This window comes from Chanodichthys erythropterus, chromosome 17 (genome assembly GCF_024489055.1).
Source record: "Chanodichthys erythropterus isolate Z2021 chromosome 17, ASM2448905v1, whole genome shotgun sequence".
In the NCBI taxonomy this organism is placed as follows: domain Eukaryota; kingdom Metazoa; phylum Chordata; class Actinopteri; order Cypriniformes; family Xenocyprididae; genus Chanodichthys; species Chanodichthys erythropterus.
Genome location: NC_090237.1, coordinates 17,613,814 through 17,627,773, shown reverse-complemented (window position 1 = coordinate 17,627,773; position 13,960 = coordinate 17,613,814). Strand labels below are relative to the sequence as shown.

At 39.9% G+C, this 13,960-nt stretch overlaps 1 protein-coding gene across 1 annotated transcript in view; it reads right to left on the bottom strand.

Moving 5' to 3' along the window:
• Nucleotides 1-13,960, bottom strand: part of sez6b (seizure related 6 homolog b) — a 228,114-nt gene that overhangs the window by 76,044 nt on the left and 138,110 nt on the right. Inside the window, exon 4 of the mRNA XM_067364937.1 lies at nt 9,697-9,886. Within this exon, the coding sequence (XP_067221038.1) occupies nt 9,697-9,886 (190 nt within the window). The remainder of the gene's footprint in view (nt 1-9,696; nt 9,887-13,960) is intronic.

Below are 13,960 nucleotides of genomic sequence, written 5' to 3'. Positions count from 1 at the left end.
CATCCCTTGAGCCTTTACAATTAATCGAGTTAAAAGTACTGTCTCTTAGACCGTCCTCCTGGTTGTATTGGCCTCATGTTAAGAGGGTAAGGGACCTGCACGCATTTTCGGTCGACGAATCGTGCCTGGAATTTGGGCCTGGGGATTCTCACGTCTTCCTGAGACCCCGGCCTGGATATGTGCCCAAGGTTCCTACCACTCCCTTCAGAGATCAGGTAGTGAACCTGCAAGCGCTGCCTTCGGAGGAGGCAGACCCAGCCCTAGCTTCGCTCTTTCCAGTTCACGCCCTGCGTGTTTACGTGGATAGAACTTGAAGCTTAGGACCTCAGATCAGCTCTTTGTCTGTTACGGAGACCAGCAGAAGGGAAAGGCTGTCTCCAAGCAGAGGATGGCCCACTGGTTAGTGGATGCCATCGCCCTGGCTTATGTTCCCAGGGCGTGCCTTGCCCGTTCGGGTTGAGAACCCACTCCACCTGAGTGGCCTCTTCCTGGGCGCTGGCTCATGGCGCCTCGCTGACAGATTGTAGAGCTGTGGGCTGGGCGACACCCAACACGTTTGCTAGGGTTTTTAGCTTACGTGTAAGCTGGTTCTTCCCGTGTACTCGCTTCCACCAGCCGGTAGACGCGTTGAACCTGTGCTTGTGTCGGCTTGCAATGCCACTCCCGCCCCCTGGGCAGGATATGTGCATCTGTTGACTCCAGTCGTGTTCCCCGTTCGGTGAACCCTGTCGAGTTCCTCCACCTCCACCTTCGGCTCGGGCATTGCGGAGTGTCTGATGCCAGACCAACATCCATCTTCGATGTTGTCTGTTGGTTGGGTTCCATATGTTGCAATCCCTCTACGTGAGTGATTCCATATGTGTATTGTCCACGGTTACTCCCTACGGTGAGCCCGTGTCTTTCCCTTAGCAGAGCTTCTGCTTTCTCCTGTCAGATGAGTCTCCCCCTACTCAGGTGGAGCCATCCCAGGGACTCATATGCGTTCTGCCCTGCGGGCCAGTCCATATGTTTTCCATGTAAATTCCTTCCCCTCTGGGTAGGTAGTGGTTCCGCAGCGTTCCTTACGGGTTCGCTTCCCCAGTGTAGTCTAGTTTACTTAGTGGGTATATCGGAACAGCAGTAGACTTCCCGGCGTAAGCTCGCCCCTTCTCCGTCCCCTTGGTGCGACGGGCGGCTAGAGCCTGCGCTGGGCACTGGAAGGGGTTTCGTAACTGTGGCGTTTTAGTTGGGATCCCAATTCGTCGGTCACTACTGACGTACGTCGAACGTGACCGACTGAAAGGGAACGTCTCGGTTACGTATGTAACCCTCGTTCCCTGAAGGAGGGAACGGAGACGTACGTCCCGTCGCCACAGTTTCTGTACCCTCGCTGCAGTGCGGACACCGGTTGTCTCCTCAGCGAAAAACAGAGTGCGATTGCATCTGCCCCCCTTTTTATATCCACCTGTTAGGGGAGGTGCGCATTATGCAAATATCGCACGCCAATTCCATTGGCTTGTTTTAGTTCTCTCGAAGCTGATAGGGGCTCTCTAGCGATATCCCAATTCGTCGGTCACTACTGACGTACGTCTCCGTTCCCTCCTTCAGGGAACGAGGGTTACATACGTAACCGAGACGTTAGTTCAACTACCATCATGGTACTGGCTCCAGATGTTTTATTGGGCTATAATTTATTCATTTATTTATTTACATTTAGACACCTAAGTGTATGGCACATAGGGTTTGGGAGAAAGGCTATGAGAAAACATACTGGGTGTGCAGAGTTTACCTCTTAAGAAAAGTATGGAACATGCCATTTTTATATTTTGCTCAAAGTAATAAAGTACTAAACAACTTACAATGTACATTACAAACAAAACAATGTACGTAATCTAACAAACAACGTACATAATCATGAGCACAAAACAAAGTTAACTAGTAATTTCAAAGTTTTAATATGCTGATTAATAATGCTAAATCTATGGGGGAAAAAAAAAAAAACATCTGAAGGTGCCACACGTTAACTTGTCACAAACCAGGTTTACTAAAATGGTCGGAGTCATCTGTATGACAGATAAAAATAATTGTATTTGCTGCATTTTCTGCAGCGTTTTAGCAAAAGTAGGCTATCTGTTTTGCTGCTCACCATGTTTCTGCTACTGGTAATGTTAAGATAACTTCGTCATCTGCAGCTCTTAACGTAGCGTTTTACATCTTTAACGGGAGAGAGAAGCAAAGTGCACGAAACGGAAAGGGCTGGAATGAAGCGCATTTGGCTCTAGATAAAAATTTTAGAGGATGTAGAACCGAAAATCATTAGAATAGGATGCCACTTATGCTGACTTGAAGTTAAAACATGTACTGATTATGTATTCTCTGATAACTGCAGGGTGTACAAAATTATCGGAGAAAAAAAACAGAGAAAGATAGGTAGAGTTAGATAGATAGCATGAGGGTGGTTTGGCCTTTTATTATTGGCCGTCACACACGGCAGGAGAGCGTGAAAATTAATGTTGCAGAAATGAGACGGCCTCAGGCAGAGGTGAACCTGGAATAAAGGTGAAATGCAGCCCGAGCTGCACATCTGCTTAAGCTGATCTGACACCTCAACCTGACACCACTAAATGTCAAAGCTCTTTTACGGAAACTTTGCCTGTCTTTTAACGCAGCCGTCAAAGACACTGATCCATCCAGACGTTTATCACTGAGAAGGGCAATGTTTGCACCAAGATGAGGAGGTTTCAGGCTTACAAATCAGACATGGACGCATGACATGACTCCCTAATCGGGTGACATACTGTGTACAGAATGGCAGGTCACATAAAGTTAAAGGGATGACGGTGCTTATAAAACTGAAAAAGAAAAGAATTACAGCTCTCTTGTTCGATTAACGTTCACTTTCTGAGAAGAAAAAAAAAAGAAGCAATTCTATGGGACCCAGCATTGTACCATTTCTTTCTGTAACCCACAGACTCTTTAAATGTTAAAGCAATTTCCTACAGAGAAGCGGAGGAAGGAGAGTGCTTGATGGTTAATTGTGGAGCCTTTTCACTGCAAAATCTCCTTTGCTCTTTTTCTTATTGCATGAATGGCCCTATTTTCATCTATCAATCTCCATGGCCTCGGTCACCTGCAGTATTGTTTGTTCTTAAAGGCGTGCTTTGAAATGACCTGACACGGTTCCTCTTACTGTGCGGGTCCAGGTCATTTTTTAGATGATTCCAAGGCGTAACTCCGTGATGAGAGGGCAGGATTCATTAGCCTGTCAACCTCTCAAAAGAGGCAGCTCATTACGCAGAAATTAATTAGCCATTCTCTCAGAGACAGCGTGTCCATCTATAATCAGATCTGTCTCGTCTTGCACGCCTGTCTACTGAAAATGTTTTCACTTTTTTCACACCAGACAAGGTGAAACTAGGGATCAAACAGAATGAAATATCAAAGAGTCATCTTCTTCCCGAACAGAAAAATTCAGGGAATTGAATGATCTACGACACAGTATATACACAGAATAGTTTGAATTGTTTAATTTCGCTTTACAGCTATTCCGACTCACCTGTCAGAAAGTGAAGCTCACTAAGAGATCTGTTAGAAATGGTTCTACTTTCATCTAGCGCTATATATAAACCACAAGGACGGAACTGAAATAAAATCCGGATGTGGCGAGCTCCAGATCATTTGGGATTCAGGGCCTCGGTCCAATGCTGTACAGGCGGGCAGGGTCAGAAGGAAAGCGAAGTGCGTGAATGAGTCAAGGCAGGGCATGTCTAGACACATAAAACTACCACATTCACATCTATCACAGAAATCCAGTCTGTCGGTGCATGACAGCACTTACAGAGCCTCCTTGAAGACCTTGTTGGCAAATAAGGTCAAAAGACGACTTACACAGCGTATAAGATTGTATCATAAAATGCCTTGATTTAGACTTTACGGTCAAGCAGCAAATGATAAACTTTGACCAGTTTGAGAGTACAGATCTCCTGATGGGTATGAAAGATATTATAACCCAATACTGGTGTGACATTGCCATTTACAACCGGCTGGCTGTAGAATGCCAATTTAACTTCAACTAGATGTGAACTAGACGTAGTAACTAGAAAATTTATTTTCTGGCAGTTCAAATCTTTTTATTATTATTATTTTGGTAACACTTTAGCATGGGGAACAATTCTCACTTTTAACTAGTTGCTTATTAGCTTGCATATTGGCTGTTTATTAGTACTTATAAAGCACATATTAATGCCTTATTCTGCTTGACCATATTCTGCATTCCTTAATCCTTCCCCAAACCTAAACTGAAATGCTTATAACAACTACCTTACTAATTAGTAATAATCAGTAAATTAAGAGTTTATGGAGACAAAAGTTGTAGTTAATAGTGAATATGTGTTCCACATACCAAAGTGTTACCATTATTTTTACTTTATCACACTCTTAAAAATGTTTGGTTAAAAAGAACCCAAGTTGGGTTGAAAATGGACAAACCAAGCAATTGGGTTGTTTTAACCCAGTGGTTGGGTTAAATGTTTGCCCAACCTGCTGGGTAGTTTTATTTAACCCAACTACTGATTAAAAATTACTATATGTCTGGCTTAAAATGAATCCGAAATAGGTGAGAAATTAAAAATCAGACACATAATTACTAGAGGCAACAATAATAATCAAAAGGTGTACATTTATTAATAAGCAATTTAATAAATGTTTATTGTTTATTATTCATTATCTTATTAATAAATGCTCATTTATTAAACATATTAATAAATGTTAATTTCCAGCATATTTTGGGTTCATTTTAAGCAAGCAATACAGTAATTTTTATACAACAGTTGAGTTAAATAAAACTACCCAGCACGTTGGGCAAACATTTAACCCAACCACTGGGTTAAAACAACCCAATTGCTGGGTTTGTCCATTTTCAACCCAACTTGGGTTGTTTTTAAGCCAGCATTTTTTAGAGTGCACTGTTTCCAAAAAGGATATTAAGCAGACAACAGTTTACAACACTGATAATATTAAAAATGTTTTTTGAACACCAAATCAGCATATTAGAATGATTACTGAAGGATCATGTGACACTGAAAGCATAGGTGCCGATTTATGCCGATTTATGTTACTGCTAACATAAACGTAACCCCCCCCCCCAAAAAAAAACAGTATACACTGTGTTATTTCATCCGTCAATCTTGAAAGTCTGATGTTTTTTCTGGCAACAAGAAGGAGAAGAGAATTGAAGAGAAAGGCACATAGAGATTCACAAGTGCACAGGACTGAGTTTGAGTGCGCACCCATAATATCTGAGCAAAAGCAGAGGCATATTTGAGAGCGCGCGTCCAATTTTGTGCAAGAGTGAAAGATATCTGCCTGTGAGCGGAGAGATTCGTGCTCGCTCATTACATGGATGCACTCTTGCGTTACAGTAATGCACTTTCGACATTTGTTGTTAAAATAACGCCATAAAAACATCCTCAAATAAACTATAAAATGAGATGAAAGTCGTGTCTGAAAGCTGCAATCAAATGTTTATTGGTTAAAATGAATGGAAAATGTCATGTGTTTTTCCATGGGAGCTTGACCATTTCCGTGGGTGCTCGAGCCCACGGGATCTAAGCACTGAGGACTGTAGTAATGGCTGCAGAAAATTCAGCTTTGTCATCAGAGGAATACATCTGAAAATTATATTAAAATAGAAAACTTAATGTTTTTTAAAAAAAAAGAGTACTTTTGAACGGTAGCATGTTTGTATCTAAAGGAGGAAGTTGAGTCTCTATTTTCTTATAAGGTAATGTTATCAGAAATTTAAAAAAATAAACGTATGCTATAGTTTAAATGTATTAAAAGCGCATAAAAGTAGAGCATTTCGTATTAAGTTGCCAGCTGCAGTTCATTAAAAAGTCACCGGAGTCACTAATAAGGGTTTTTGAATTCTACATACAGCACACTAAAGCATTTTTAGCCAGCTGAAAACACCTAGCTGTGAGTGCTTGAGAGAGGGCTATGTTACTAGTATCTTATTTCACATATAGTTTGTTTCTGTATTGTTTCTATTTAAAAATGTCGATACAATGTAAAGTATTTGCTCTGGGTCTTGTTTTAAATGATTTTATTCCGTTATTATGCTTGTTGTTATTATCTGCTGACGTTGTACAAGCAGAATGGGGCGATTGGTCGGTGTTGTATATGTCCCGCCCCTCCTCCACTCTGATTGGACAGCTGGGTAAAAGGTGACAGTGATGAGCGCTGCGTTTTACCCAACATTGAACATTCTTCAACTCTTGGCGAAAGGTAAAAAACGCAGAGCGCTCAGTGCTTCAACGAGAAACAGACGCTAAATGCCTTGTTACGCTCCAGGCGTTTTAAAAACGCGGTGCTCCAATTGAAAATATTTGGAAGTCTCTGGGAAAAGAATGCTTTGGTGGACACAAGGCTTTAAAGCTAGGAATAACGCAATAATTTAAGTTCTGGAGTTATTCAATAGAAAAAAGCGTCAGAAAAAAAAAAAATATATATTTATTTTATTATTTTGAAAAGTTACATACCAACTGGCCAGTAACTCTTTTATTTACTCACAAAAGTCTCGTTTTGCTTCCATGTGGTGCTTGGTGAATGTGACTTTTGGTCTAATGAAAGTGCAAAGAAAGTAACAGATGAAAAAAGTGAGAAGTGGAGCCCTGCTTTGGCTGAGGATGTGTGTCAGTGGGTGAGAGCGTGTATCTCAGCAGGTGATCCCTCGCCCTGCAGGGTTAATCTCCTTTGGGAGGGGCGAGCAGCAGGGTGGAGGATATTACAGCAGCTTCCTCAGCCATCACCACACACAGCAGCTCGCCATGCACGGCTAGGCTCAGCCCAGATCAGCCGACTTTATCACGGCTCAGCTACACAACTGAGCTCATACTGGGTCAGGACTCCGATCCTCAGCTCATAATACCCCGTCTAAAGCATTCGCCAAATAGTTTACCCACAACACTTGCATATGCACACAGATGTGCTTCCTCTGCAGTGCCATATGAGAGTGACAACATCTCAAGCTTGTGACATTTAAGTGGTGGGGTGAGAGTGGTGCGGCAAAGGGGGCGATTACCTGTAGAAAGACCATTCAGATCCCAACAGCCTCCATTTTGAACTTCACTCCATCAGCCTTGCCTTGTTTGTGTTTAACCTTTATCCAGACGCAAAGAAGTGCAGCGAGGGTCCTTTCATTGTGATCTGAATTATTGAGAGGTCTAAATCTTTAATGTGCGTGTCTTTGATAGAGGTTCCCATTTAGAGAATCTGTCATCCGTCAAACTGTATGGCCTGCTGAACATTGAGACAGGACAGATGTGTAGATCTGCGAGGAAGGTATAGCAGAAAACTACTTGCTATAGACACATGACAAGTGATCAAAGTTCAGTGCACTATTAAAGAGTTTGATGTGTTCATAGTCTAATGCTCACACCCAAAAGCTGAGGCGATCAAAGAATGCTCATCCATGTTGAAACATGGTGAAGCCAATTTTCTTAGTAGACATGCCTGACACGACCATGGTAAAAAATAATATTAAAAAAAAAAAAAAAAGAATATCCAGAGGTGTTATTTTTTATTCAACCGTCTGGGGAGTTTTCACTAAGTAAAAGAAAACAGAAACAGCATCTAATCTTACTGATTGCAGAAAATCAAGAAGACTTTCTTCATTTTATCGTGAAGCTCAATGTGGATCGTTTTCTCTTAAACCTCAGTATGTTGAAATACCAGGTTTTGGTTCTAACATCGATAGGGACATTTTATCCTCAAATTATAGAGATGCACCATGTTTTGGGAAAAAACGAAACCACCTATTACAGCTCATCAGTTGTTTTTGCTTAAAAAGAGTATGTCCACTACATTTTGTACACTGAATGAAAGCAACCTACAAAATGTAAAGACTTTTTTAATGATTATTTTTAAAAAATAAAAGTTATTTTTACAGTATGTTCATGCTGGTCTTTTCAATATTATGTCGTGCAGCAAAAATAACTCCCCAATGACAAGTCCTCCGAAATCATACTATAGATCTGTGTGAGGAACAGATGACAATTTTAGTCATTATTATAATTATCATAAATATAACTAATATCATATAAATATAACAATTATTATCAATGCTTAGTAATATGATAATTATTAATGATTAATATGTTAAGTATTATAAATATTATTGTCTTTATTAACTTTAACTTTAAATCTATAGCTATAGATTTATGGCATTTAAATATACCTATATTCAAATTTGACACACTGCAGTTATCATTAACTTAAACTAAAAAAAATCTTTTTTAGTAATTGAAAAAGTTAAAATAAAATAACAAATATTAGATGAAAAACTAAAAAGGAGTTTAATACTTATTAAAATGACTAAAACTAAAGCAAATAAAATAATTTAAAAATATAAAAAGAAAAGCTTTTTTAAAATATTAATAAATACTATAACAGTGTACACAAGTAACAGTAAAATAACACTGCTTCACTGATGTTTGGCATTCATTGACATCAAATCTGATGAATATTTTGACATGCTATATAAACATACACAAACATAAATGAGATTTGGAAGTTTTGCAGAAGGGGAAGATAATTATGGTGTGTTTATCACACAAAACTCTACTATAGCTTCAGAGCACTTGGTGTATAGTGTACAAGTCATGTGGAGTATTTCAGAAAGTCATTTGGGTTCGGAACGACAACAGGTTGAAGAAATAATTATAATAATTTTTGTCCATACTCAGCTTAACACTACAGCCATGTTGCAGTATGTATTTACACTAGATCCCAATCCCAGCTTGGTTCTTTTCCTTCCTTGTGTGCCATTACATCAATGCGAGGCAAGTGTAAACCCAGAGGCAAAATTAGCTGTTCTTGCGTGTGCACATCCACCCAGCATAACAGTTGGAGAACATTAAATTGAACCGGAAACAGGGGGAGCAGGGCCTTCGGAGCCAAGTAATTGGAAGTTTTGTAAAGAAACAGAAAGCCTTTATGAAATATGTGCTGTCTGGCTCCTGCGGATGATTGCTATGAGTCTAATAGGGGGAATGTGCGGCTTCTTTTCTATGAAAGCTGAACACCACTGATTACCCCCCACACACTCATAAAGACAGAGAGAAAGCGGGGGTGGAGTGTAAACGACTTTCTTATTCAAAAGGCATATTAAGGATGTGCAAAAAAAGATATTACACACTGCAAACCCGCCACAGTTCATTAGCTCACAGAAACAAAAGAATTTGCTTGTATACAGTCATCTGTCATTTTAGCGCCCTGCGTAACGAATGAGAAAGAGGCGCAGCGCGGGGCAGGGCACATCAGAGCTCCGTAACCTTTTCTGTTGTGCCGATCTCCCCTTGATGACTCTGTTAAAAGACTATTAGCAGAGAATTATCCAAGTCATTCTCCGATGTAATTATGCAGCCTATTGACAGCAGCTGTCATTTTCAGGCTAACATGAGCATATTATGTTGACATGAGATAACAAGGAGTGTTTCCCCTTCAGTGCACCGAGAGTCTCTCCTAATAGAAAGCAATGATTGAGAGCTCCCTACTCCCAGAGTCCTAATCGTTCGTGCCAATCTAATCAGTAAGTGTACACTCATAAACAGGTTTGTCTAGAGCGCTGGATCCATGCCAGCCGGAGACACTGGCACGATTGCAATTAGCAGGAAGTAGATGAAGCAGATGTTTAGAGGTTGACGTAGGACGGCTCACCTTGGTAACGCAGCAGCAAGGAGCTGGACTGCGGCTGCCGGCTGCGGAAGTGGATGGAGATTTGGTTGCTCCAGCTGCGTACCACCAGACCTTTCAGCAAGATGGACTCGTTGGCCAGCACGGAAGGTTCCCCGCCGCCCAGGTCTTCGAATCTGACCACGTCACCCTCAGCCAGGCTCACGTTCATCACCTTAATGTTATGAGATAAGAGAAGAAAGAGAGCAGAGACATGGTTAAAGAACCAGTTAAATCAAAGTGAGCTTTTAACTTCCTCTAGTAATGGATAATTCTTCAGCTATGGTTCCTGTGGATTTATCAAAAACTCTTTCCCAACTCTTCCAGCACTGGATATACATGCATCACTCCCGCTAAACATAGGAGGAGGGTGAACCAACTCTAGGGTAAGGGTAGATGCGATTACTCCTTAAAAACACATTTAAATAGAATGTCATGACATAGTTCAACAACCTACACATCCCAACATAAACGCTCTTGTTGTTAAAGTGGTTATGTTCACAAACCACTACAATTTGAACAGGCATGATTTTTTTTTTTTTATTATTGTCTATAAAGTATGCATAAAAGCGTTCCTTTTATAATCACAAAGTTGTTTCAGCAATTACTAATCTTCGCCTCTGATTGGCCATTGCATTTCTTAGCTCAACAGATTCGTGTGTGATTGGTTACAGTGCGCAACGCTGTAAAACGCTTAAAAAACAGTATGATCCAACATGAGCAGATCTAAATTTAATGCTGCATTTTTATTTCATTTAAGCCTTCCCCAGCCTTACACATGCTCCACCTATGCCGCTAAACGTTTACTCTTTGAATTCTTGTGTATGGGAACAATACAAATCGGCACCATTATAACTAAATGTTTGCTAAGAAGTATTTCCTACTAAAGCAAGGCGATATTTGACTCGGGTAAGCATTATCCATAGCAGACTGGTAGGAGTGGCCTTGGATAGTACATTGCCAGTGCATTATGAGTATTGAAGTTTTCCTACCTATTTGTTTAAAAGTGAAGACAACAGCCTTTTTTTCTTTGTTTTTTCTAGGCAGGTAGCACAGATTTCATGTTTTTCCGCCTTTCTACTGCATAGGCAGTCAAGTTTTATCAAAAGCCTATTTTGCCAGGAGTAAAAAATTCCTGGAATATAAAAGTGACTCCCTCATGGTTTCAAACATGACTCATCCAATGTGTTTGTTAAGTGATTTAATAGGGATAGGTAAGAATGTTTAACGGTGGAAAAGTTTGGACAATGCACAAAAGCAGAAGGACAGACTGACGTTTTTTCGGCTATGCAGAGATGGCAGTGGGGTGACACATTCTGCCACACTGAATGCACTCATAATGGTGTTGGCTTGTCTGTCTGCCAAGCTGCATGGTAATTGCACCATGGGCAATCTCCTGTCTGCCGAAGGCAGCATGCATATCCTCACCTGTCACTAATAGAAAGCCACAGCCGCCCATTACTTCTCGTTCTGCCCATCTTCCACTTTAGACAACACATGCAACTACTGCATGAGCCAATATCCAATACGGAAGCGTGGGTGGAAGTCGTGACATGGAGCGGAGTAAAAAAGTGTGAGTCTGAGGAATAATTACAATCACGCTGAATGAAAAAGTGAGACCTATTCAACTAGCGCTCCATCGCAAAACTGTGCCATTGTGGCTGATCTGGGATCAGCTGGGATGTGCCCTTGCGCTCCTCTCAGGTAATGAAAGTGTCTTTAATCAAATGCAGGCAAATGAATGTGACCCGAGGAGTGACCCTGCCTAGACGCAGACATGACGATAGGTTAATGAGGCCTTGCACACGTCGCCCTCAATCTAGACATCTCAAACTCTTTACGACAAGAAGACACCGCAAACTCTCAGCACACATTAATGCCACTGTAGTTTACCATCAGGAAAGTTTTACAAAAAGCACAATAGTACCTAGCAATTTAAATTTGACCACAGTGAAAAATGAGGACTGAATTTAAATAAGATTTGCTGGAAACACGTTTAAAGGCCCCTGAGTGCTGTGAAGGCAACAGGTGACAACCTGATGATGTGCACTACAGAATAAATTCACGCTTAATAAAGCCGGAGCTGCAATGTGCTGAAGCAGTCTATAAAACAAAAGTGCATTACAAAGTAATCACATTACACTAAAAGCCCTCGGATAATAAAATGTTTCCAGAATATTGCTCGCCATAATCCAATTTGCGTTGGCACCGGGCCCGACCGTCTACCCCACGCATGTAATCCTTCGCATAAACATGACTGTCAGTCAGATGCAGACGTTGGCGTGTAAACGTGCAGCCGCTGTGTCATTCGGGGTCAGTGTTGATTAAAATGTTTGCTGCTTTTTACAGAGAGCACAACAGACAGGTTCAGAATAAAGGGAAATTAAGTCAATTATCCCAGCACTCTCGGCCTGCCTAGAGGCCCCATATGCTATAGAATAAACAGGGGGAAACTGGAAGCCTGGTGTTTTGTGTCCCAAATACAAAAAAGACCTTAAAGGGACAGTACGCGCAAATTTATATTTGTACAGATATTAAAATATTGATTATAAGGTATGTCAGTATTTTCTTTTGCTATAACACCAATTTAACACAGAAGTAGCAGACAAAAAAAGGGCTTTGAAATGTGCTAAAATAACTTAATACATACTATATATTTCATTTTACAGTAATAAGAACAGTAATATTGTGAAATTGTGAAATATTTTTACAATTTAAAATAACTGTTTTCTATTTTAATATATTTTATGTAATTAATATATTTAATATATTTAAATGTAATTTATGAATTTTCAGCAGCCATTACTGCAGTCATCATATATATATATATATATATATATATATATATATATATATATTGGGCTGTGAATGTCCATAAAAGTCAAGATATGAAAGGCGATAGATTTGAACCTTTTGAAGCGTACGACAACACCAGTAATATCAGAACGTTCACTGCTAAATTCAAATGTGCTTTTGAGCTTTGGCTGGCGCTGAGCCATAGATAGACTCGCTCAGTGCTTTTCATATCACAGCTATTCAGTGTTTTCAACCACATAAAGTTTATTTGAAGTTTCACAGCATGCACACATAGTATCTGAACCAGAATAGAGCCTTGTGGACACTACTGAGAACGCGCTAGTTTTGTGGAGAGATTCGTGCTGCACATTACATTGATGCGCTCTCACGTTAATGTATTACATTGATGTGCACTTGACGCCATTAAAAATGCCATAGAAACTGCCTCAAGTTAACTCTAAAAATGAAAAGAATGTTGTGTCTGAAATCTGCAGTCGTTTTTTATTGGTTAAATTGAATGGAGAATATCTCATGTTTTCCCTGGGTGCTCAACACCTATATAGCCTATAGTCCATGATAGGCTATAGTTAACAAGTTTGTGAATATTTTGAATAAAAAAAGGAAAAACGAAATAAAAGTGATACAGCTATCATACAGCACTATTGTGCCTGCGTGATGTGTCGCCCTCCAGATTAATAATAAATGTGCAAAAATTGTGAATTAATTTAATAAACTTAGTAACTTGGTAGCCTTCAGTTAATTAACTTCTCTAAGAAAATGATTCATAAAACATCAGTTGACCATATGTTTTCTTTAAATTTCATATCCCCATATTGATAAAAAAAAAAAATCAAGATATAGTTCACCCAAATTAATATTCAGTCATACTCAAATTCAAGGTCCAAAAGTTTGTGTATTAAATTCTATGTTGACTGAAATAAAATATTTTTTCTATTTGATGCTTGACACAATAATGACTTCAAATTATCTATTGGGGATCACTTCTCAGCCAAATTTGACGATAAATTTGCCACAGTATGTAATTAATTAGATTAAAAATTTTAATCACTTCCCAGTCCTAATATATATATATAAACAAAAAGGTTGGGAGGAACTACAGTGCTGAAAAACAGGTATCAAAATTTGTCACTGAATCAAGGCACATACCTTACGTATTGTATCTATAACGTTTTTGTCATTTTCCACGGCACCTCAGACTATCTGTCAAGGCCTAAAAGAGTGTTGCTGCATTAAAAACAGCTGCTCAGTATGCTTCTTTACACCATGTGGATTAACATAAATACGGTTGTCATTACCTGAATTTTTGGATTCTGTATCTAGAATGCCTTTTCACTCAACTGAGCTCTGTGTGTAAAGCGAGATTTAGGATTCACAACAGGAGTGACAACCGTATTTAGCTGCAATGTGTGTGCATGTGCCTAAGAAAGACACA